Source organism: Corylus avellana, chromosome ca4 (genome assembly GCF_901000735.1).
Source record: "Corylus avellana chromosome ca4, CavTom2PMs-1.0".
NCBI lineage: Eukaryota > Viridiplantae > Streptophyta > Magnoliopsida > Fagales > Betulaceae > Corylus > Corylus avellana.
Genome location: NC_081544.1, coordinates 7,329,447 through 7,353,695, shown reverse-complemented (window position 1 = coordinate 7,353,695; position 24,249 = coordinate 7,329,447). Strand labels below are relative to the sequence as shown.

The 24,249-nt window shown below is 34.8% G+C and overlaps 2 protein-coding genes and 1 long non-coding RNA gene across 4 annotated transcripts; 1 reads left to right on the top strand and 2 right to left on the bottom strand.

Annotated features, from left to right (window-relative positions):
• Positions 1-303: 303 nt before the first annotated feature.
• LOC132177976 (probable glycosyltransferase At5g03795) lies at positions 304-2,508 on the bottom strand. The gene is made up of 6 exons (XM_059590444.1): positions 2,368-2,508; positions 2,011-2,286; positions 1,589-1,860; positions 1,262-1,494; positions 648-805; positions 304-513 (listed from the first exon to the last, which is right to left on the bottom strand). The coding sequence occupies exons 1-6, from the start codon at positions 2,506-2,508 to the stop codon at positions 304-306; spliced, it is 1,290 nt and encodes a 429-aa protein (XP_059446427.1).
• A 1,384-nt stretch (positions 2,509-3,892) lies between these two features.
• Positions 3,893-16,382, bottom strand: LOC132177086 (dynamin-related protein 3A-like). Of its 2 annotated transcripts, none has more exons than XM_059589302.1 (20): positions 15,874-16,382; positions 14,074-14,356; positions 13,930-13,958; positions 13,717-13,818; positions 13,482-13,550; positions 13,337-13,396; positions 12,904-13,017; positions 12,296-12,344; positions 12,049-12,158; positions 10,230-10,322; positions 9,977-10,069; positions 9,750-9,887; positions 8,505-8,618; positions 8,319-8,414; positions 8,093-8,135; positions 7,694-7,842; positions 7,440-7,586; positions 5,175-5,227; positions 4,962-5,061; positions 3,893-4,592 (listed from the first exon to the last, which is right to left on the bottom strand). In XM_059589302.1, exons 1-20 carry the CDS (start codon positions 16,249-16,251, stop codon positions 4,326-4,328), a joined length of 2,487 nt encoding a protein of 828 aa, XP_059445285.1. In that variant the 5' UTR covers positions 16,252-16,382; the 3' UTR covers positions 3,893-4,325. The 2 variants fall into 2 exon arrangements, with proteins under 2 accessions (XP_059445285.1, XP_059445286.1); XM_059589303.1 differs by having other exon boundaries at positions 8,532-8,618.
• Positions 16,383-23,394: 7,012 nt separating this feature from the next.
• Positions 23,395-24,157, top strand: LOC132179783 (uncharacterized). The gene is made up of 2 exons (XR_009439971.1): positions 23,395-23,560; positions 23,656-24,157. It is a non-coding gene; the product is annotated as an uncharacterized LOC132179783 (long non-coding RNA).
• The last annotated feature ends 92 nt before the right edge of the window (positions 24,158-24,249 follow it).

Here is a 24,249-nt window from a genome sequence, read left to right as displayed (position 1 = left end):
AGGAGTCTCTCTTTTAGCTTCATCTCCTTCTCTCTTCCACCTCAACGAAATCTGACACCAATACCTTCGAGGCACTCAATTCTAGTCACAGTCGTTGATGTTATTGACTAAAAATTTCCTTACCAAACGATATGACAATTTTTTTCCACACTTACCTAAATATGAGACTTTCCACACCATATATGACAAAAGAACTAAAGAAGTGTTTTTGATTTATTCCACAAGGTTCTGTGAAAGAATTTCCATGGTGAGAAACATGTAGTAGAGTGATGTTAAAACATGCCCTCGTAGACTCTTAGAAAATCATGGCAGATTAAGAACAAACTTCCACATGCAAGCCATTATGCACATGCTTATGGCTGCAGACACCATTAGTAGTTTTCCTGGGTAAAGAAGGAAGATTTCTAAAAGTGACTCAGGCTGGTAAAACTGATGCAGCCAGAGATCGTACAGGACCATGTGAAATGCATCAAATCTGAGTGGAGGTGAGTTCCATTCGAAATGCTTCTGGACCTGATTCGATTACAAAGGGAGCAGATTTTCAAAAATAAGTCAATATGCATTATTCCGGTGTCTATAAATTAAATGATAAAACTCATTCATTTCTATAAGTTTAAGCTTTTGAAATAAATGGTGATCGATTTTACCTTGAGTAAGTTGTTTTGGAATCTGGTGAAATTTGCACCTTGTATGCCTTCAAGAGTATCCTTAAGCAAATGTACATCCTCCTCCGCGAGTATTATTGAAAATTTATGCCAGTCAAGAACATCATTGAATGGGAAATTCAGGTAGCTTGAGAAGATAACTGCAGAGAGACATATAAAACTACTTAGATGAGCAACTAGATGAGAAGCATCATGGGCACAATAAAAGTAAACAATTCAGCAAAAAGATCAAAAAAAAAAAAAAAAAAGGATAGAGAGATGATGACCTTCAAAACAAAAAATCTAACTCTAAACAATTCAGCATAGGCATGTTTTTGTTTTTAATTTGAAAAGGTGTTATGGTGTGATGTAAAGGTGAAAACCGTTTCAAGTGATTTGTGTTTTTAGTTGTTTGTTAATGATTTTGTGTTGAAAACAAACAAAAAAAAAAAACAAAACAAAAAACCAAAACACAAAAACAAAAGAAATCCCCTGTTTGGAAAAATTAGAAAACCCCCTTGTGTGACATTTAACATGTTGCATGAAACCAGTTTGATTTCTAGAGAGAAAAAGTAATTTATATAAAACCATTGCATAAGGGAAGATGATGATATTACCAGGAACACATCCATAACGGATGGAGTCAGCTATAAGGGCAGAATCGGGTGGGAATCCATGAGGGCATATGCAGAATTTTGTCCCATAAACTTTGTGATGAAATAGAAGATATCCTTCAGCAGTAAACATAAGGTTGTTCTGGATGTCAGGTTCAGAGTCATTCTCCCACAGAGATTCCAGAGTGGCTTTTATTTCAGAATTGGGAATGCGTTCCCAGAAACCACTCTTCATCCTATTCAAAGAGACAGCAAAGTTTCCATGTACATGATATGAAATACAAAAAATCAGAATGGTAAAAGTACAAAAATTGACTAACTACATTTTACCTCTCATCAATGGCATGAGAAAATGATTGATTTACTTGAGGGAGGGGAATATCCTTGAATGGAATATAATGAGCATCATGGGTAGCTGGGCACACAAGTCGAATTGGATTCTTCTTAAGAAATGGAACTCCATCAGCAACCTCCACACCAATTTCATGACATATCACAAAAAAGTGGTCAGCACCCTGAGTTCGGTTCCAGTAGGGGTACTTTGAGATTATGCTCTCCACATAATTCTCAACTATACTGGTCATTTTCTCACAATGTGTTCCCTGAATTCCACAAAATATAAGACAAATGATTCTTCAAAACATTCCTTCATATTACTGATTTCATTCCACGCTATTCTCAAAATAAAATATTTTGTAAAGCAAGAATGAAACAGAGAATTAATATTTGCAAAATGAAATTAATGTACGGACCCGCATTTGATGCCAAGAAATGGGAATAAAGAAGAGGTGAGCCTGGAGAGGATCAGTGGTGAGGAAGCGACTCTCCTTTATATTCTTGAAGAAGTAGGCCTCGCTGCCGTAAATCCCCGTCAGCTCCGTCGGCGACTGGAAGTACCCGCCAGGGTCTCTGTCCGGGTAGATGTAGACCTTCAAGTCCCTCTCTACCCGCTCGTAGTCCCGCACGAAACTCTCCGGAAAGTGAAACACCTCGGAGACGATTCCGGCAGAGTCTTGACGCGAATACGCCTTCATGAAGAATGTAGTCATGGATTAGTGAAAACGAGTGTATATATGTAAATATATGCGTGTGTTTATAGATCGATGTACCTGTTTATAACTGGCGATGAGGAAGCAGATGACGGGGATCGCTAAGGAGATGATGAAAATACAGACTTCGGAGCTCCAGTCGGGTCTGTGTGGAGGGTTTCTTGGAGGCGCAGCAGCAGGGAGACGGTTTCTCCTGTTCATGGTTGGTTTTTTCTTGGATGGATTTTCTCGGTAAAGTGATCAGAGAGGGCCTGGAATATTTTTGAGCGGGAAAAGAAAGCGTTCGGTTCTTCTGTTTGTTAAGTTCGTTGCAAGCATTTGGACATGGGAGCGGGAAATTAAATTTGGTTTTATTTATGAGTATATAAATCAATCAATGAATGGTCTAGTGGAATCTGGACCGTCGGATGAAGGCCTTTTGAAATCCGCACCTACTATGAGCTGGCAAACTTCATAATCTTTTTAACAATTAATATGTCATCATAATTGCTCCGTAGGCATAAATAAAGTTGGAACCAAATGGCATATAAGTTCTTTCTATTCATAAAGTTTAATTGCCCATAAAGTACTCATTAAGGGAATATTATATACATTGTAATATATAAATGGGATGACTCATTATGTAATTATTATACCGTCATGATTCATGTGTAATATTTTCTATGTGAGTAAGAGCATTGAATAAATGGATTGGAATAAATAAGTTTATGGCCAACATTTAAGTACCTAGCACTATAAAGAAATTTGTGTGTAATAAGTCGTCACATATGTAATACATTTTGGTGTTTGTTCACTTTACTCAGAAATCTTAGGCCTCATTTGATTTGTGGAATAGACCGTTAGAATGTAATGACTATTCTTATGAAATAGCCATACATTTGTTTGGTAAAGGTCTATCCTTAAGAATTATTATTCGCATGGAAATAACAATTCCCTTACAAAGAGGAATAGTTATTCTTCTAAAAAATTAGATGAATAATTCCTTTAAGAATAGACTACATCTTCCAAAAAAAAATCATATTATTTTTTATTTTATTTTAAACTTAAAATAAAATAATGTACAATTTTTAGTAATTTTGTTTCAATTCCAATTAGGGCATGTGTTTTGTTACCAAAATGAGGAATATGAATGACTATTCTATTTCTCTCCTCTATTCCCAATAATAAGTAATAACTATTTTATTCCTAATGAAAAACACATTCTACAAACCAAACGAACCCATATTGTTATTTTGTTTCCGATTAATGCTACACTTTACACTTATTTTATCACTCACTTCGTACTGTTAATGTGGCATGAGCTGAATGGAGGTACAAATGTTTTTTTTTTTTTTTTCAAAGTGGCCATTCAACCCATTCCACATCTGATTTGTTCATCTTGAATGAGTGGAATATAAACTGAGATGGATACCATAAGAATCATTGCGAGTTAATGTTAGATACAAATAGACTTCTCATGATATTGTTTTGGTTGAGAGCATCACATCAACCTTAAAGAAAGAATGATGGATAGAATTATAATATCTAGCATCTCCATTTTCTGTTATATGTCAATCGTGGTTCTTATATTATTTACAGTGGTGGCTATAAATAATTCAAGCTTCAAACATAATTTGTGTAATATATGTATTGAAGCTGCTGCTTCTGACAAGTACTTCAAAGATGATACAATTGGCTGAAAACCATCACAGATCAACAAATCTCAAACCAGAAAACTTGCACAAAAAATAAAAATGTGTATCTATGTATTGAAGCTGCTGCTTCTGACAAAAGATGGGAATTATCTACACCCTGTTATTCTTTTTGGACTCTCGTAACAATGCAATTATCACCCTATACTATATTTAGATGAAGCAATACCACAATATAGTTAGAAGAAAATGCCGACTCCCTGATGAGCCAGCCCTGGCAGGTCGAATTCCAACCATCTCCAAAGTTGGACAGGGCAATCAAATGAATATAACGCCTTAATAGTGTTAAAAAATATATATTTGGACCAGTAGACACATTCAAATGTCTTACATATCAACCGTCGGATAGAGACCGGGTGTGTAAATGCGTCCATTAGAATCTGTGTTAGAATAAATAGGTGGTTGAAGCTCCCCTGAGTGCGACTTTCGAGACTTCGGATTTTTAGGAGAAGCTGAGTAGGAATCCATGGAACTACTCGTAGAATACATTGATGATGTTGGCAGTCCGTGGATCTTTGGCAACCCTGTCGGATCAGCACCCAAACTGTAACCCTTCTCAACTGTTTCAGCTTCCAAAGGCAACTCATCCAATGTCTACACAAAAAAGAACCAAGTCTCACTGAATTTAGCCATAATTTCCCAACAAATTTTTTTGATAAATGTAATTTCCCAACAAATTTAGCTAGCTTATTGAACATAAGACAAAAGATATGGAAAGCATATTTACATTTATGCGACATTAACAAGAAAATACACCTTCATAATGCTTGGGAAAGTTAATTATACGCACATAATACACCATGCACATAATACACGACTAAGGCTTTCTCGAGAAAATCCATTCCACTACCCACCAAACTTATAATAAAAAACCAAATGCAGTTAAGAAATTAAAATTAAATTTGAAGACGCCATAAATTCACTCAAACCTCTCCTGCTGGTTAGCATATCAAGAAAACTTACCCGGAAAGCCTGTTGAAGAACTCGGAGTGTTTCTCGAGTGCGCTTTCTCTTCATTGCTATCTCATCTGGCTCCTGCAACATCTCTTCAAACAGGTTCTCTCTGATTCGTATCATAAGATAAATGGCACAACCAATGGTCAGCACAGATGAAAACAAGTATATATACAGCCCAAAGTTCAAAGGATCATATCTCAGAACCCTGCCATGCCTCACCTGTAAAGCTTTTTGATGAAAACATTGTGCATCTCACGCTTTGTATGGTTTACCTGGATATAAAGGAATAATACTTGAGGAACTATCAGAATTATAAGAATGCCTGGTAACAGAATATTTTACCACATGGATAATGACAGAGAACCATGTCATAGACAATTTTTATGGATTGTCAACAATGAACTCACCTACATTATGCTTTCATCATATTAAAGTAAAGAAAAGAGAGAATGTGAAGGAGGCAGAGAAGATTATTTGAACATTTATTTTTTTTGAGCTGTAAGCATGAAAAAGATTAGTATATAAGCCACGAAAATTCACTGCTAACACAACACCACATCCCAACAAATGAACTTTTTTTTTTATAGTAAATCACTCATTATAAGGCGCATAGGGGCACAATAAAACAAAACTTTCTTTAGATCTCCACCAAATCTCACGGTCTTCAAAGTTCCTTGCATTCTGCTCCCTCCAAATGCTTGACATTAAGCACGAAGGTGCCATCCTCCAGACTTCTAAGATGTTACGGCTTCCCATCTAACCTCTCCAGCTTGCCAACAACACTATTACCTTTCTAGGTATAATTTATTCAACACCAAAAAGTCAGAACATTGAAACCCATAGATCTCTTACCACTTCATAATGAAGAAGATGATATATAGACTCCCTACTCCTCTTACACATACAACACCAATCTACCATTATGACATTCCTCTTCCTCAAACTATCCAAAGTTAATATATTCCCTAGTGTCGCTGTCCACCCAAAGAAAGCTACTCTCAAAGGGACCTTAACTCTCCAAATACTCTTCCAAGGAAAGGTGGAACCCACCAAAGTGGACAACACATGATAAAAGGACCTCACTTCAAACTTCCGCTTATTGGAAGGGATCCAACATAATTTATCCTCACCACCTTGTCTCAATCAGTTAGAGTACAAAAGATCGAAGAAAGTGACAAAGTTCACCTCCCAATCATGCACTAGTCTAGTAAAAGATATATTCCACCGAAAATTTTCATTAAAGAACTGCATATGATCTACCACCCAAGCTTCCTTACAATGTGGAAGACCAAACAGGTCCGAAGAATCTGTCTTTAGAGGCTGGTTCCCACACCATAGAAAATGCCAGAACCTAATCTTAAACTCGTCTCCCATCTCATACCTAACAAAATTCGAAAAAACTCACCCACTCATATGTTTCCACACTTCCGCTCCGTAAAGCCATTTACCTCCTTGGAACATCAACCTCCCCATTCTATCATATTTGGTTTCCACCACCAATCTCCACATGCATCCCTCTCCATAGCTTAACGTCATAACCATTTTCCCATGAGAGCTTGATTAAACTGAATCAAATTTCTAACCCCCAAAACCGCTTGAAAACATGAAGAACAAAACTTCAACTAATTAACTAAATGAAAGTTAAACTCATCACCAATTCCACCCCACAAAAAGTCCCTCTAGAGTTTTTCAATCCAATTAGCCACATATACAGGAATTAGAAAAGGGACAAATAATAAGTAGGCAAATTGCAAAGAGTGCTTTTAATTAAAGTCAACCTACCTCCTTTTGACAAATAAAGCCTCTTTCAACCCACCAATCGACATTCCATTTTTTTCAACAATACCATTCCATATAGTATAAGAATTCTTATACGAAGCACCCAAAGGAAGGCCCAAATACTTTATTGGTAGAGATGTCATCCTTCAACCAAAAATACTAACCAAACTTTCTACATCTACCACATCCCCAACGGGAACTAATTCTAATTTAGATAAATTAATCTTCAACCCCGCTTCAAATCATAAGAATAGAAAACGCAGATGACACAGTTGTTCACTATTTGCCTCAAAAAATTGATGTATCGTCCGCAAATAAAAGATGGGACACTAGAAGCTCCTCATTATTCCTCTACTCCACCAAAAAAACTGATAAGACTCATAAGAGCCCCCTATCCACAATGACCATCATCATCCTACTCAGCCTCCATGACAACCACAAAAAACAAAGGAGATAGAGCATCCCATGTCTCAATCCACAAGATCTACTAAAAAATATAAAAGGGGAACCATTAATAAGAATGGACATTGGAAAAAGAAAATTTCTTACAATTACTATTGGCACACCTCACGACAGATATCAAACAGTGTGCACAGCTCATATAGGTCCATGATGTAATCCATAATTGTTTGATTACAATAAAGGCATGTTCTACATATAAATACAAAATAACATTTTTCCATGGGGAAAAGAGAATGAGAATACCAGGAAGTGCATAATTGCTTTAGGTATAGAGTCCTCAATGTTCTTCCGAACAATGTCATAGTATGATCTCAACAGCAATTTTGTGGCTAAAATTTCAATACCCTCCTCCTCTGACTGATTTTCTGTGGGCCTCAAGACAGTTGGAGGCTTATAGAACATCAAGAAACATCCATTAGAAGAAAAAAAAAATTAAACATATAAGAGGGAAGAATATTGGAAAAGTCCGTAACAGACACCGGACAGATGAAGAATACCTCTCTTAAATGGATCATAGAGATGGATTGCTCCATGCTATGAATAGGTTCACTATATGACTTGTTTGTCCAGCTTTCTTTAGCAGAAATACGGTTATCATTTCCACCAAAAATCGATGAAATTCCCCAACTTGAGCCGCTTGGATTTCCTGAGCAATTATCAATCCTTCCAAATATTAGAATATCTTGGAATCATAATTATTTTCGTTCTTAAAAGATTTATTTTCAGGAACAGCTTTTGCAACCAAGGAAAAATAAATAAATAAAAAGCCTTAGGTATTTGATTGCTTGCATGCAATTTGCAGCATTGATTATTAGAGAATGAATAGCATACATATTCCAAAACATTATTACAGAGGTATAACAACTAAAAGTAATTATATCAAAGTAACACATTACCAGAGGATGTAACCTTTTCAGCATCACCCACAGGGCGACCACCCTGCCAGTCATCCAAAAGAAATGGCAAAAACAAAAGTAATTAGACCAAGTATATATTAGCCATCATAAACTCTTAACTTGCTTCTGCATAGTTTGCTTTTTCCAAGGAAGGCGGGAGAGCTGGGCGTATTGGCCAGAAAAAAATAATAATAAAAATTAAAAAAAAAAATACCAATTATCCAACCTGATCAGACACAAGTCCATTTGCTGGCCTAGCAAGAATAGCTCGAGTTTTCAGACTTCTTTCAGATGTTGGTACTTTATCAGGCTCTACACCATCCTTTTAAATCAAACAATGGGAAAAAAATCAGAAGTGAATAATCTTACAGATTGCAAAACACAAATGACTATTAGCACAGGGGATGTATACTTTTTGCCTGGAAACAGGAAGAGTGACCTTAGAAGACTTAAGTTGTTGCTTTGCAACCTCTACAGCTTTGCTCCCACCAATAAAGTTCGGGTGTGAAGTGTTTATGTAGTCCATCTGCAAATCAAGTTATATTACAAAATCCTTAGCATTCTGATGTATCACAATCAAGTTTCATGCAACAGGTATGTCTGCCTAACAAGTCCATAGGGAATTGAGATACAGTAAAAGATCAAAGGGAAGCAGGGTAAAAGATAGAAAACACAAGGCAATATGAATACTTTTGTTCTGGGAATCATAACAATAATCTCAGTGAGAGTTGTAGGCAAAAGGAACTTCAAATTTTCAACTGCCGACCTCATAATTTATAGACCCCTAGTTTATCTAAGACCAGATTAGTTACTATGTACAAAAGAAAATTAAGCAATAACTGTTACACTCAAGCTAGCCATATGTAGAGATAGTTGTTCTACCACTGCCAATACTGTTTAATGTTATACATTGCGTAGATGGGGTATGTTTGGAAATACAAAATAGTCTAACTGGGGAAATTGTTTCAATATAACAGATGCAACTCAATTAAATGGAAGAGCAAGGATACTAAAATATACCAACAAGCAACACAACCAAACCATATAACAAACAGATTCCAAATCACCACCATCATTAAGTAATGATATCTTTTGCAATAGTCTTTAGATCAAATGATATCTCCTTTCATAAGCAAGGGCTGGAGAGCAAGTCAATGGGTTCAGTCCCCTATGTGTGCCATGAGAAATAAAGGCATAAAGCACAAATTAGAACTAAACCAAGAATCTAAACATTGGTAAGCATCATAAACAAATGGCATTTGACAGGAAGAAAATTTAAGCAGGTACTTATGTGCGCTGGTAGACATTGCCAAGTAGAAAAAAAATTTTACTTACGTGCGCTTGTTCGCTTTTCCCTTTCTAGTTAAGTGATCATTGTTGTATACTCCATGTATACTTTGGGGCGCCTTATGCTTTTAATAAGACTGGTTATTACTTATCAAAAAAAAGTATTGATAATAAGTTCATGCACTGTTGACTGACACTAGCCAAATCCAAGTCTAGTGCTGAAAACTAGTTGCTCCAGGTTTATAGAGTGGAACAAAGTTTTGATTAGAAGACCCCATGATAAAAGGAAACTACTATCTGTACAATTTACATAATGCATGCATTATGAGTTCATATGCAGCACATGTAGACTATCTTGATGTCAAAATACCTCCATTTCAATAATGTGCCCAATCATTGTTTCTGAGGGTTCAAGACCATCTCGAAGAAAGTTCCCTGTAACTTCATCCATACGCTTTCTCAAAACAGGAAATCGCTGCAGTTCATTCACTAGACAACGGTGGCTAATCTGAAGAGAGAAATATGTTATTCCGAGATCGAGATTTACAAGTGATGGTTTGAGACACCACCAGATGTAGGACATAAGTAACCCTCTACCTTCATTAACTCATCATATATGAACCTAGCACACTGAAGGCTTGGATCCAATAAACGTGCTACTTGCCTTCGAACAAGAACCTCAAATGGCACCTAATACACAAAAATTAAATTAAAATGATATGATATGATTTTAACATTGGAAGGAGGCGTGGGGAGGATACAGGCAATCAATACTATGGATTCCATGAGTAAAAGAGAATGCCAATCACAGAAATTAAAGAAAATATTTGCTTAACACAGAGAGACCTACTTCCGGAACAAACAATGCAGATCTAGTGCCAGTTGCATTCTGAATGGCAGTTCGAATGTCATCATCAGTTAGGTCCTCACATGGATCCACCTCCTACAAGACAGATCAAATTGCATGAGAGACACTCAGCCAATATCAGACTGAAAACCGGCACTACATTCCAGCTACCAAAATAGAATTTGTCTCAGCACAAATGGGATTAAGCTCCCTCACTTGTGGATCATAATTTTATTCAACAAGATGGTCAGGCTCATAAAGGTTGCACCTCAAATCTAGTGGTCACCTCAAACTCCAATTATTTAAAGAAATGAGAATGCCTTGTCAGGTTAATAATAATAATAATAATAATAGCAAAACAATATTAACAGTAACAATATTAAAGTAATTCTATATGTGGTGGCAGAATTCTATAGTTTCTTGCAGCAAGCATACCTAAGGTCAATTTTTTGGCTATGGTATACCATTTATTATGAGAGCCGAATTTTTGAGGTTTCAAATATGACTACAGAATCAGAATAGATTCAAATACAAGTAGAAAGAGTGGTCCGAAGGAGAATTGGAAGTTTTTGGATTAATCAGAGGTCAGCTGCACTAACAAATGTTTGCAATTAGAGGGGTATCTGTCAGAACTTTGTAACACTGACAGTTGCCAGTTAGTTGGTTTTGAGTATATGTGTGGGCAGATATTGAGGTAATGGTTTGTTTTGTTTTTTTTGTAAGGTATTGAGATAATGTTGGTTAAGTCTATGCTTGTAATGTATCTCCTTTTGGCAAACAGACTTGCTTAAAAAGAACATACAAACATTAGAAATTTCACTCTTAAAAATAAAATTAGAGTAAAGATTCAACTTTCACAACCATTTATAATTATAATTTTGGGAAAAGTCCGCATAACCCCCTCAAAGTACCACCCAATTGACAATGTCCCCCCCAAACTTTTAATTGTGACAATGTCCCCCTTAAACTACCAAAAATTGTCAATGTTCCCCCAATGACGAAATTACCCTTAATAAAATAAAAACAAAAAAAAAAATAAAACTTCTAGAAAAAACCTAAAACTAATTAAAAAAAGTTTAAAAAAAAAAATCCTTTTTATAAGAAAAAAATTAAAAAATTTCGATTTTTTTGTTATAAAATTTTCGTTTTTTATTTTTTTTTTATAAATTTTTTAAAATAAAAATTTCCATTTTAAAAAATATATGTTCTTTTTTTTTAATTCTTATAAAAAAAAAATTAAAAAATTTCGTTTAAAAACTATATTTTTTAAAAAAAAAATAAAAAATTGTTCGTTTGAAACTAAATTTTTTTGTTTTTTTTAAAAATTTTAATTTTTTAATTTATAAGGGTATTTTTGTCTTATTAAGAAATATATAAGGGCATTTTGATCTTTTTGTTAGTCTTGGGGGGGACATTGACAATGTTTTGGTAGTTTAAGGGGGACATTGTCACAATTGAAAGTTTAGGGAGGACATTGTCAATTGGGTGGTAGTTTGAGGGGGTTATATGGACTTTACCCTATAATTTTTCATATAAAACAGTAGTATATTGGTGGCACAAATTAAGAGTAATTCTAAAAGTCCTTCTTGTATCTCTTGTGTCCCTTCAAAAATAAGGTGGCTTTTAAAATCACCATTTGATCAAAATTCAATAATGATCAATCATAAGCTCAATTGTAATTTTAAGAGCAACATCATCCTTGGAGGAACACAAGAGAGAGTTGTACTATTACTCACAAATTAACCTTTGATCTTCAAGGTTAATTTGTGCCGCCACAAAAAGGTCACAGGGAAAGTGCCTGCAGATATCAAAACGCACACACCTCTAAACTCTTCACAAAGATTTGTTGAAATATATAGTGTATTCTTGCTCCACCAGAGAGCTCAGCTGTCGACATCTCTTCATTTTTCCCCTCCACCATTGAAGAAAATGCTGTGTACAAGAAGGAATTAATGATGCCAACAATGAACTAAGCATGGAAATAATAGTAATATTTAGGTTGACAAATATGGTTCAGAACATTGGTTAGAGAACTAACAACAATAAAAATTAGGCAAAATCATTCTCACCTTCTGAGTACTTTGAAAGAATGTTCAGAAGAAGAGCTCCCTGACCAGCCTATTGGATTCAAGAAGTGAGTTAATATATGGGGACTAATCCAGTCACATAAAAAAACAGGATGCCAGAAGAGCAAAGACTTAAAGAATCTGTATCAGGATAACAATGTAACCAGAAATAAGCTGCCAGCCTAGCAAAAAATAGAGGTCAGATTATGAAATCAAGCAATGACATCTATAATGGGTAAATCAATTCACAATCAGAACTGCTCATATAGAGGAAACTAGATCACAGGAGGGCAAGATGCAAGAAGAGCTCCCTGACCAGCCTAATACACACAAAGTGGGATAATGTACAATCAGTACAAACATTTAAAACAAAAATCCAGATGTGTACAGTTTGAAATAAGTACAAGAAAATCATTAGCAAATTTTACAATACAAAATTCAGTTTGCACTCAACAATACTTGCTATAGCGGACACTAGATCACAATAGGGTAAAATCAAAATTTACAGTCCACCGTTATACCAAGGACAAAACCCATAACCTCAATATGCAATTGATTGAACAATGATCTCAACCAAGCTATACACACACTCTTGACTTAATACAACATGCCTTTGATTCAGTGATTTCTCCATAGCTTGCATGCTCCTTGGCAACAGAAACCAGTGTAGAGCTTATGCGCGACTTCAGCGCAGGAAGCACCGCCTTGATATGTTGCACTAGAATCTGCAAATAAATCAAATATGACAAATCTTAATTTAATAGTGAATTTATGGATTAAAAAAATATTTTTGTCTTTATTAGAAGAAAAAAAATTACTATAAAATTACCAAAAGCAAAGCTTATTCACAAAGGAAAGGGGGGGAGGCACAGAATCATTGTCTAAGTATGTTGTATGAAAGAGAGCGAGAGGGAGAACAGGGGTGCACGTATGTGTATAAATGCACTAGAGCCACAATAGATGATGAACATAAAGCATCTGGTATAAAATAGTAAGATTATGTTCCATGGGACATTTAGTGAGATGACTGTTGCAAAACCCTACCTGGTTCAACTTCTTTGCCAACTGAGGAACGCCACAACGATCGGCTAGACCATTATATACCTATTTGAGAAGCACAAAATTCATTCTACAATTTGCTAATGGAATTTAAACAAAGCAATGATAATACAGTATGGCACGGACATACTGGACGACTGCGGAAGAACTTTTCCTCAGCAACAAGTGCATCTTTAATACTCCGGTTGAGCATAATATCCTGTTTCAAAGCATTTCATTGAAACAGACAAATCAAGACCTTATCCTACTATAAAAATAGCCATGCATGCTACTTTGTCCATCTCAATCTTGGCTCACATCAAACAACTAAAGGATATAATGTAACTAACACACAATTACTCATCTCTAAAGATACACATGATTACCTCTTGACTACGATTCACAACTCCCACATAACCAAGTCGAAGGGGAATCACTTTTCCAAGCAACAAATTACGGGCATCGGTACCTCTATCCATAATATCCAACTAAAGTCATATAGAAAAAATGCCAAACCTCGTCAGAAAATGACTAACAAATTGCTAATGTTGAAGGAACGCATTAATATGGGAGAAAAGTCAAGTCAAGATATAATGTACCTTTGTGATTATACCTATAGTTCTATGACCTGCCCATAGAAAATTAACACTTACAAGTCAAACAAATATAAATCCGTGTAAAATAACAAAAAAACACCAATCGTGTACCAAAGCATAATTTTTTTTTCTCCATTCAGAACTTACCATCAGGATCAGCATTTCCTGCAATCTGAAGAGCGTCTGAATTTGCTAAATCTGAATTTGCTGGTGTAACAGCCAGAATTAGACAACTTGGCGTTCTAATGTACGACATGATCATTGTCCTAATCCGTGCTTCAATATCAGTTGGCTGGTCACCAACAGGAACCTTTGTTATACCAGGTAGATCCACAAGTGTTATATCAAGAACATTTGGTGAGAAAATCTTCAGACGAATCTGCTTGTCCGAGACACCTTTGTTACCTCCTGCTTCCCTCTCTGTCTCAGCCTAAAGTCCAATGGAAATTATTCAAAGAGAAAACAAATTAGTAGAAAAGAAAGAAAATCAGGACATTGGTGGTATTCAAAAACTACTAAAATGCTCATTTACATGCAAATGTTGCACACCTTGATTTCACACAATTTAGAGCTACTACTCAAGCCATTTAGCATGTAAAAAGTCTCGATTTTTTTTTTTGGGGGGGGGGGGAATAAAATCAAACGCAAGGTCTGAGACTAAGAATCTCCTGAAATCACAAACTGAATTGTAGAGCAACAAAGAGAGAGCAAGAGCTGAGGTTCAGAGCCTCAACCAAACTTGCAAAATTACTACACAAAGTCTCAGTTAACCAACAATTTTCACATAAGTTACACCCCACACACGGAGTACCCAAACTTCTAAGGCAAATGCAGCAGCTCCGAACGCAAATTGATTCAAGATTCAACCACTTCATGCCAATCAAACATTCTTAGTTCAGTAAAAGTTTTGCATTCTCATTCACAAATCTGATTGATGCCAAGCTTACTCTCACTCTCACTCAATCATGGTGGTTCACTCATTTATATTTTGAAACATCTTCTCTTTGAATTGATTGAAGCACCTCATCTATAGAGTAGTGGTTGAAATTAAGCTTTTCTATTTATATACAAAATGGCACAAACTATTAAAGATAATGCTTGTTTCTTATTTCCATTTTATTAACAGAGGAAGGAAAAGGGTGATAGTAAAGTGAGGCAAGTTGATGACCTGTGAACAGCCAACATTAACCAGCACCACAAATTTCTTTCTTGTTTCATTAGGGTATTTTTCATTCTAATTTTATCTTTTCTTTTTTTTATTTTATTCCTTCCCTCCCTTTTTTTTTTTTTTTTTTTCTGTTTTCCTTTCTCTTTGTTTTGTTACATTAGTTTTACTTTGGTTTGTTGGGGCTTCTATAATGAAATCAAAAGTAACCTTTCCTGATTTGGTTGATGTGTGGCAGGGACCAATTTCAAAACTTGTAGTACAAGACTGAATTACAGCACGAATGTGGTGTTATTTGGTCCATTCGCTATTTATGTAGCCATTGATTGTGCTTGGTTTGTTTCCAAGAAACCCCTAGACATAACACTCAAAGGTACCATTTTCTTGGACCCCATTGATTGTGCTTAGTGGTTTAAGCTATTGTGTGTTTGTGATGCCGTGAGATTAAGATTTCGAATGGGTACTTTAATGTAGAAAAATTATACAAGTTTCAGTTTCTAGCTTTCATTTCGATTTTTTTTATTAATTTATTTGCCGTTCATCGCATGTTAGTGGTAATAAGAACAAGGGGCAGAACTAGTTCCTCACCGAAAAACAAAAAATCCCGTTCCGCCCCTGCAAACGCACATTATATACCAAACTGAAAAAATAAATAAATAATAAATAAAAAATGGACTTTTTTTTCCTACACCTTCTCAGCAACCAAAGAGAAACTAAAGAAACTACAAAACAACCGCCATTGAAACAGAGACATTGAAACAGCAATCGAATACAAAAGACACCTGAATTTCCCTCCGAATATCCGAGAAGTCGTAGAACCGTTTCCCCGTCAAGTGGAGGAACTCCCCGTACTCCTCCTCCGTCCCGTCCGGCTTCCGCTTGGTCTGCAACAACTGCAGCACGAGTGGCCTCCGAGTGCAGATTTCGGATCCCCTTGGCAGGAAATCTCGGCCGACGAGGGCCTCGAGCACGCTGGACTTGCCGCTGCTCTGGCTGCCAACCACAGCCACCTGTGGGAGCTCGATGGTCGACTGGCTTCCGAGCTGCGCGAAGATGTCCTGCAGCTTGTTCACTATGGGGATCACGGAGTGCCCCAGCGGCGCAGCCGCCGATGCGGTCGACGGCGATGCTGATGGCGCGGAGACTGGCTCGTCCGCCATGGATGAAATGGACTGGGTAGGATTGGATCGGTGGTGGTGGATGTGGAAGCCTAGGGTTTTAGAATTTAGAGAGAGAAAATGAGGTTAGAGAGAGAGTAAATTGATGTATAATTGAGTTTTTTGAGTTTCTCGGTGTGGTGCTTGAATGAGCGCCGGGTGCGTAGATGGTTAAACTACGCATCTACGTAATGAGAATTAAAAGGGACGGTGATTCTTTTTTTCTTATTTTTCTTTTTTTAGTTGAAAATTTGACAAGGTAAATTCGGGACGTTTCCATGCAAAAGTATAAGCTAATAATCTTCTAATTTTATATTAGATTAGGTTAAAATTTTCATTATGTGTTTGAATCATGTAAGATATAAATATAAAATTATATAAGTAAATCATAACACCGCACATTTAATTAAACCGATCATACCTCAAACTCTAATTCTTTAATTTCAAATGTTAAATTTATGAATCGTATCAAAAATTAACAGTCGTATCCATAACAAATTAGTTTACTACTTCTCTTTGTACTAAAGTTTTATTAGCAGGCCATATTTGTTGTTACGGGAGTAAGGTAACTCTGAGATTTTTTTTATAAAGAAAACAAAAATAAATAAAAAAATCAAGGTGAGAATTTGGAAATTTTAATTATGTTTTTAAAATAGGAATGAAAAAAAGAATAAAAGAGGGTTTTGTGCCAATTATTTGGGAAATTGGTGTCGGGGTCTAATAATAGAGGTATTTTAAAATGAAAATACCGGATAATATGTTATCTTTATAGATAATATTAGAAGTAGGGATTAGAATTTAAATATTAGAGATAAGTATTATTATTAGAGTAGTTTATTTTACTGAGTTTTTTATTTTTACTATGCATTGTAATTGTCTATTTAAAGACATCAAGCTCATTAATAAATTAATTATAAAATTAATCCCAAACCTCAAGTTTGAAAATTGATTTTTAGGTTTCCGCAAAATTTAAAAGGTTTAGATTCTTTTATAATCTAATGTCTAAGTTTCCTTAGAACTTAAAATCTATCACCTTTACATGTTTGTGTTTGCTAAAAAATCATTCACCTAACATCTTGATAGGGTGATAATTCGTATTCGTGTACGGAGATTAAGTCCGTATCGAGGTATGAGTATAATATTATAGGAAAAGCTTCATATAACCCCTCAAACTACCACCAAATTGATAATATCTTACACAAACTTTCAATTGTAACAATGTCCCCTCCAAACTACCAAAATATTGTCAATGTCCCTCTAATAACGAAACTACCCTTAGTAAAATAAAAAGAAAAACAAAAATACTAAAACTTCTAAAAAAACCTAAAAATAAAATAAAATCCAAGGGTGGCGAAATTTAAAATTTAAAAAAAAAAAAAATTAAAAATTTCGATTTTTTTTATAAAAATTGAAAAATTTCGCTTTTTTAAATAAAATTTTCCGTTTAAAAAATAAAATTTTCGTTTTTTTTTTAAATCGTTCTTTTTTAAATTAAAATTTTCATTTTTATAAAAAAATTAAAATTATTATTATTATGATTTTAATTTATAGGGGTATTTTTGTCTTATTAAGAAATATATAAGGGCATTCTATCTTTTTGCAAGCCTTAGAGGGGGACATTAACAATGTTTTAGTAGTTTGAAAGGAAAATTGTTGCAATTGAAAGTTTGGGAGAAATTGTTAATTTGGTGGTAGTTTAAAGAGGATATGTAGACTTCACCCAATATTATATAAGTCAATTATAATCCGACTCATTTAATTAAACGTGTCAAACCACTTTAACTTTAACCTGCTAAATTTGTGTTGGGCTTATATCAAGTTTGTTAGTTGAGCCAAAAATTGCAGGCCTTATGTTACGTTCAAGTTGTGTCAAAGCATGAATATAAAACTATATAAGTTAACTATAACCCAACCCATTAAATTAAATTGGTCACACCGCTCAGCTTTAACCACAAATTTTGTGTCGAGTTTATAGGTCGTGTTAAAAATTGTTACCCCTACAAATAGATGTCAAAATTACCAATTATCCTAAAGATAAATGCTATATGCAAGACCAATATCTTACTTTTATTCAACTATGCTAATGTGACATGGTATAATAGCCTTTGGATTAATTAAATGAATATTAGATTTGGTCACATCAATATAGTAAGAAAAAAGTGTGGTTTACAACATTAGTACATTACTCTATAGTAAAAGTTGAGCTTGATAAAAAATTGTAAAATTAATCATTTAATTAATATTATAACATTCACACACACTTGTTAACTCAAACTCTCGATTAATAACAAAACGGTAAATTTAATCATTTATTTAATGAGTAATTTTAAATGCTCAACTCTCATCTCATTTTCATCTCACGTAGCTAATGTGACAGTACTCATCGGTCTTTAATTTATTTATTTATTTTTTTTAATAGAGGCAGATAAACACTATCACATCAACTCAATAAATTGAAGTGATATGAATGTTGAGTATGTAACATTATTTTTATTTAATATTCTAACGCTCCCAAGAAATATAGTTTCAAACTCTCCCACAACAAATTATAGTTAATATCATGGTAAGGGTTGTGTGGTAAGGGATGGTATGATCCTAGGATGTACAAGTACATATATAGTATAATTATAATGGAAAATTCACTTTACCCCTTAAATTTGAGATGCTTTTCAATTTAAACTCTAATATTATAAAAATTTGCAATGTATCCTTTTAATGTTTCAAAAATTTGCAGTTGGGACCCTCCGTTACTAATTCCCGTCTAAGTTAACGAAAATCATCTCAGGTGCGTCTCACATGGAACCAATATGCTGAAACTTCCAATTTTACACTCAACTTAGATATTGAAATGACGTGATTACCCCCTCATTAAAACCCAAAGCTTTTTTTTTTTTTTTTTTGGCATCTCAACCCCACAAAACAGAGACTCCAGACTGCTTCTCCGCCTATGCACATCTCCTCCCGAACTTGACTCACCCTGAAAACGGAAAAAAGGAACTGAGAAATCCATACCCATCACAAGCTTAATTTCATTGGCAAGAGGAAAATGGAAGACACGATTCAAGTTTTTTTTCTTTTTCTTTTTTTGCTCCTTTTCTGGGCGCCACTCTGTTAGTTAAAATACTGCACAAGAATTCGATCTAGTTCTGACTAAAAAAAAAAAAAGAATTATAGTAATTTGCAACAGAGACGAAGAATGATGAAATGATTGACAACATGAAAAATATGGTTACAGTAGAAAGCTTTGGTGAGGACAAACATACCCTTTGGGAAGCAGAGGGAGAAACAGAGCCGTCCGTTGGGAAAGATGGCATAAATCTTCTTCCCGTTGAAACGAAATCCTGATAGAATCTTATGATTTGGGTTTCTGAATTTCGGTGGAGATTTAGGCAAAACTGGGATCTTTAGAGTAGCAGAATCCATTGCAATGCTCTGAGTTTCAATGTGTGGGTGTTGGAGTGAAAAGGAGTAGGACCAGTGTGGGTGGGGTGCAATGTGTGGCTGGGGTTCAGAAGGGGAATGACGATGTCAATAAAAAAAAGGCTTTGAGTTTTAATGAGGCGTAGTCACGTCATTTCAATATTTAAGTTGGGTGCAAAATTGGAAGTTTTAGCATATTCACAACAAAAAAATTGCTATTTTTTGACGTGATAAACAGTACATAATTTTTGCCACGTCAGTATTTTTTGATATGCTAAAAATAGCACGTCAGAAAATTCTGAATCGCCAAACTGATGCGTCAGAAAATTCTGACGCACTAGTATGATAAGTCAGAATTTTCTGTCACACCAAAGTGGCACATCAAAATTTTCTGACGCACCAAATTAGTGCGTCAGGAAAAAAAAAAAAAAAAGTCCGAAATTTTGAAAATTTTCTCTCTTCTTATTTTCCCTCCGCTTTTTTCCTTTTTTTATTCTTCCCTCCTCATTTATTTTTCCCACGCTCTCTCTCCCTCCTCATTCATTTATTCTTCCCTCCTAATTTCCCACGGCAGATTGAAGAAATTAGGCAGAAGAAGGAGAACAAAAAGAAAAGGAGAAGAGAGGAAGAAAAAGAAAGGGAGAAGAGAAGAAGAAGAGAAGGTGCAGAAGAAAAAGAAAGAGAGAAGAGAAGCTGCATAAGAAAAGAAAGGGAGAAGAGAAGAAGAAGAAAAAAAAAAAAAAAAAAAAAAAAAAGAGAAGAAGAAGATCGAGGAAGAAGATGGTGCGATCTCTGCACCATGGTGCAACGCACGGCTGCAGAAAATAACTGTGTTTCTCAACACAGCTATTTTTTGATCTGTGTTGAGAAACACAGATCTGCATGGCAACGTGAGGGAGCTGCCATGCAGAGGAATTCCAAAAAAAAAATAATAATAATATAAATTAATAAATTTTTAATTCAAAAACAATTCCAGAAAAAAAAAATTAAATTAAATTAAATTTTTAATTTTCTGACGCGCGTCAGAACTACCACGTCAGAAAATTTTCTAACGTGTGAGACAGTAGAACATCAGAAAATTCTGACGTTCTACCCACTGGCACGTCAGAAAAAAAAATTTTCCTATCACCTGTGCTTCTGACAATCAACGCGCGTCAGAAACACCACGTCAGAAAACACCAATAAGAAAAAAATGGTTTTTTTTTTGTAGTGTACAGGCCATATTAAGAGTTTATTTTATGTGCTTTAGATTTGATTTGGAAATTGGTATATTACCTAATATATTTTTCAATACCATAAAAATATTCTAGGTTAAATACTTTTTTTTTTTTTGACATGTCCGCAAAAGAGCGGAGAGGGGAATTCGAACTAGTGACCTCCGCTTCATTAGGCGTGGTCCAAGTCAATTGAGCTACCGCATAGCGACGATTAAATACTTTATTAGTATTTAGGTTTGCACATTTATATTTTTTTTCACCTAGGGTTTAAATCCTATTATAAATGGTACTTGACTTACAGAAAAAGACCAACTTAGTACTTCCTTTTGGTTCTGTCACACGTGTTATCACGTTGAACTGCCACATGTCCTAAAATATAAAAATAATACTAAAAAAAAACTAAACCTAAAAAAAATAAAAAATAAATAAAAATTGAAAATTTATAGGTGTGGCCGAACCCATAAATTTTCAATATATATATTTTTTTAGGTTTTATTTTTCAATTATTTTGTTATTTTTAATATTTTTTTAGGGCATGTGGCATTTCAAGGTAACGACATATGGCATTTTGTTAGTTTGGGCTAACAAAGGTACTAAGTTGATCTTTTTCCATAAGTTAGGTACCATTTATGATTCCTTCTCCCAGAAAACAATTTTGAGAGGAGGGGGGAGCATATACGTCTATCAACCTTTCACCGTGTTGTGTGGTTCATCTCCTCATCAGCCGCTACTGCTACTTGCTAGTTATTTGTTTGTGTTTTTTGTTTTGAATAAGATGTTTCTTTTCTCTAGATCTGCCATCATGAGTGAGGAGGAATAGTAGTGAGGGGATATTTCTTCCGGCCTGAATAATTAGGTGTGAAGGGTTATCTCTCATGGGCAATTTAAATAAATTTTGTTAGAAAATTTGACTACCCATGTCTTAGATCTAGTATGCTCGAAACAGATCTACTCTTTAACTGTACTTGTACATGGGTTAGCAAAATATTAAAGTCATAGATAGTACATGATTATAAGAATTTTTGTTTGTATCTATAACTTTGTAACCTCATAGCATGGGTCTATAATTTTTGTAGAGCTTTATGCTTTGTGCTGTAAGAATTTTATACTCGCAGTTTTTAATAAATTAAATCCTCATATTTCCGTTCAAAAAAAAGGTATCATTTATGATAAAATTTGAACCTTGGAATTTAGATGAGAAAAAATATATATATATATACAAACCTAGATACTAGTAAAGTATTTAACTCAGAATATTTTAATAATTTCTCAAAAAGAAAAGGAAAAGCCAAGAAAATATGAAACTTTTTATTTTATTATTTTTTTTTTAATTTTTGAATTTTATAAAGGGTAAAGGGTTCTTCATCATGGATTCATAGACCGGAGCAGTGGTTTGCCTGGTGATGCCACGCGTGCCTAGTAGACTCTATCAGGTGGTTTTAGCTACGTGGCGTTTCTATACACGTTTAGTAAATTTTGTTTATACTATCTGATAAATGAATTCAACAAGAGAAATGTTACGTATCTTAAATTTGTTTTTCAAAAATTGATTCTCAAATGATGTGTCACCATCTTATAAGTTAATGACACACTTCCTAAAATAATAAATCTCATGAGATGTGATGTATTATTTAGAAACCAATTTTTAAAAAATAAATTTGGAATGTTTAACACTTCTCTTCAACAAATTAGTTCTTGCTTTTATGGATAGCTACATTATTACAATTTTCAATCTCATACTTGTCCGACCAGGAATCAAAGGATACATCCAATCTATTATATGAAAAGGTATTTTTGTTTTTTCAAAAAGAAAAATGACCAGATGAGGTCGAGCCATTCAAAAAATTTTGAGGATTACTACACATATCAAATTTTTTTTTTCAAAAGTTAGTTCTCAAATAATGTGTCATCATCTCATAAAATTTATTATTTTGAGAAGAGTGTCACCAACTCATGAGATGGTGACACATCATTTAAAAACCAAATTTTGAGAAAAAAATTTTAGATATATAACATTTCTCAAAATTTATGGGTGCTTCGGCCTTTCAACTTAATGGCTAAGGTGACTTGGTTGTTCCATAATTTTTCAATTTTTTTTTAAAGTTTAATTTTTTTATTTTTTTTAAGACACGTGACAGAATGTGACATAAAGTAATCTAAATAAAAAGTACTATGCTAAGACTTAAAAAATCAATGGCTTTTTGTTTTTAAGTATTAAAAAAATAATTAATCCTTATTTATTAACTAAACTTACCACGTCACTCCAGCTCCACAAACCACAATTCGACACGATTTAGCTCATTAAAGACATCCTCGTACGTTCTGATGCTCCCCCCACCCACAGATTCGACTTTCACACTGTAGAAGAGTCTTTTTGCTGGCGACACGCAAGAGCTCCCTGTCGTTTCTTTCACATGTCTCGAAGACCTTTTTTTTTTTTTTTCTTTTTCTCCTTTCTTTCTTTAGGCTACTTTTTCCATCTCATTCTTTCTTTGTATCGTATCAATGGCATTTTATTATGTTATTCAAAAACTCTTGCTCCTTCCCACTTGACGAACACCATATCTGAGCTTCTCCCCCTATAAATTGACATTATCAACATCCTTTTGTTTTCACCGCCAGACATCTTGTTTCCTCTCGCCAAAGAACCCTTCTCCTGCTCTGCGCAAGTTCTGGTGAGTGATTTTGGTGGGTTTTTGTCAAAGTTTGAATTTAGTTGTAATGTTCTACTTCTCCTACTTATATTACTCTTTTTGATCATCGTTGCCAGTTGTGAACTGTGATGGATATGCCTTGCTATGAACCTTCTTGGCGGATAAAGTTTTGTCGGTGCTTTAGTTGGGTTATTCTTAGCTCATTCTGTAGATTATTAAATGATTTGTGTGCCGTGGATTTTGATTACAGTTTCAACTTGAATCGAGTTCGCCAGCGGCTACTTGAATCTTTGTCATCAGCCGTGCCCTTTTCTGAGAAGAGTAGGTTCCCTGATGATGTTTACGTCTGTGTCCACAGACCGCAGTTGTTTGCGCAAGTGACCGAAGTGATACGGTTGCTTGCGACCCCAATGTTAACTGTGACAGACATTAAAGACTATTTTTCTGCGATAAATCGCATGCTTGAGCTGATTCATAATACCGGAGGGGACGGAGCTGATCGTGTAGTCTTTTGTAAAGAAACTTTTGAGGCTGAGTTTCAGTTGAAATGGTTGAGTTCATGATTATAAACTTGTAGTGTTGTTGAAGATGGTCTACTATATATGTTATCTTTTGGAAGTTTGTTTCTTTTATGTTGCGTATTATTCCTAGCTATTATTATATAATGAATGAGCCTGTGCTTGAGTGTGATTACTCTTTGCCCTTCTGCT

Bases quoted from the DNA above. Each gene is read 5' to 3' on its own strand.
- LOC132177976 (XM_059590444.1), bottom strand. From the start codon at position 2,508: ATGAACAGGAGAAACCGTCTCCCTGCTGCTGCGCCTCCAAGAAACCCT. The intron at 1,861-2,010 runs GTCCGTACATTA...TGTGGAATTCAG, and splicing joins TTTCTTGGCATCAAATGCGG to GGAACACATTGTGAGAAAAT. The intron at 806-1,261 runs GTAATATCATCA...GTCTCTCTGCAG, and splicing joins CCGTTATGGATGTGTTCCTG to TTATCTTCTCAAGCTACCTG.
- LOC132177086 (XM_059589302.1), bottom strand. From the start codon at position 16,251: ATGGCGGACGAGCCAGTCTCCGCGCCATCAGCATCGCCGTCGACCGCA. The intron at 10,070-10,229 runs GTAGGTCTCTCT...TTTGTGTATTAG, and splicing joins CTGCATTGTTTGTTCCGGAA to GTGCCATTTGAGGTTCTTGT. The intron at 7,843-8,092 runs GTAATGTGTTAC...ATAATTGCTCAG, and splicing joins TGAAAAGGTTACATCCTCTG to GAAATCCAAGCGGCTCAAGT.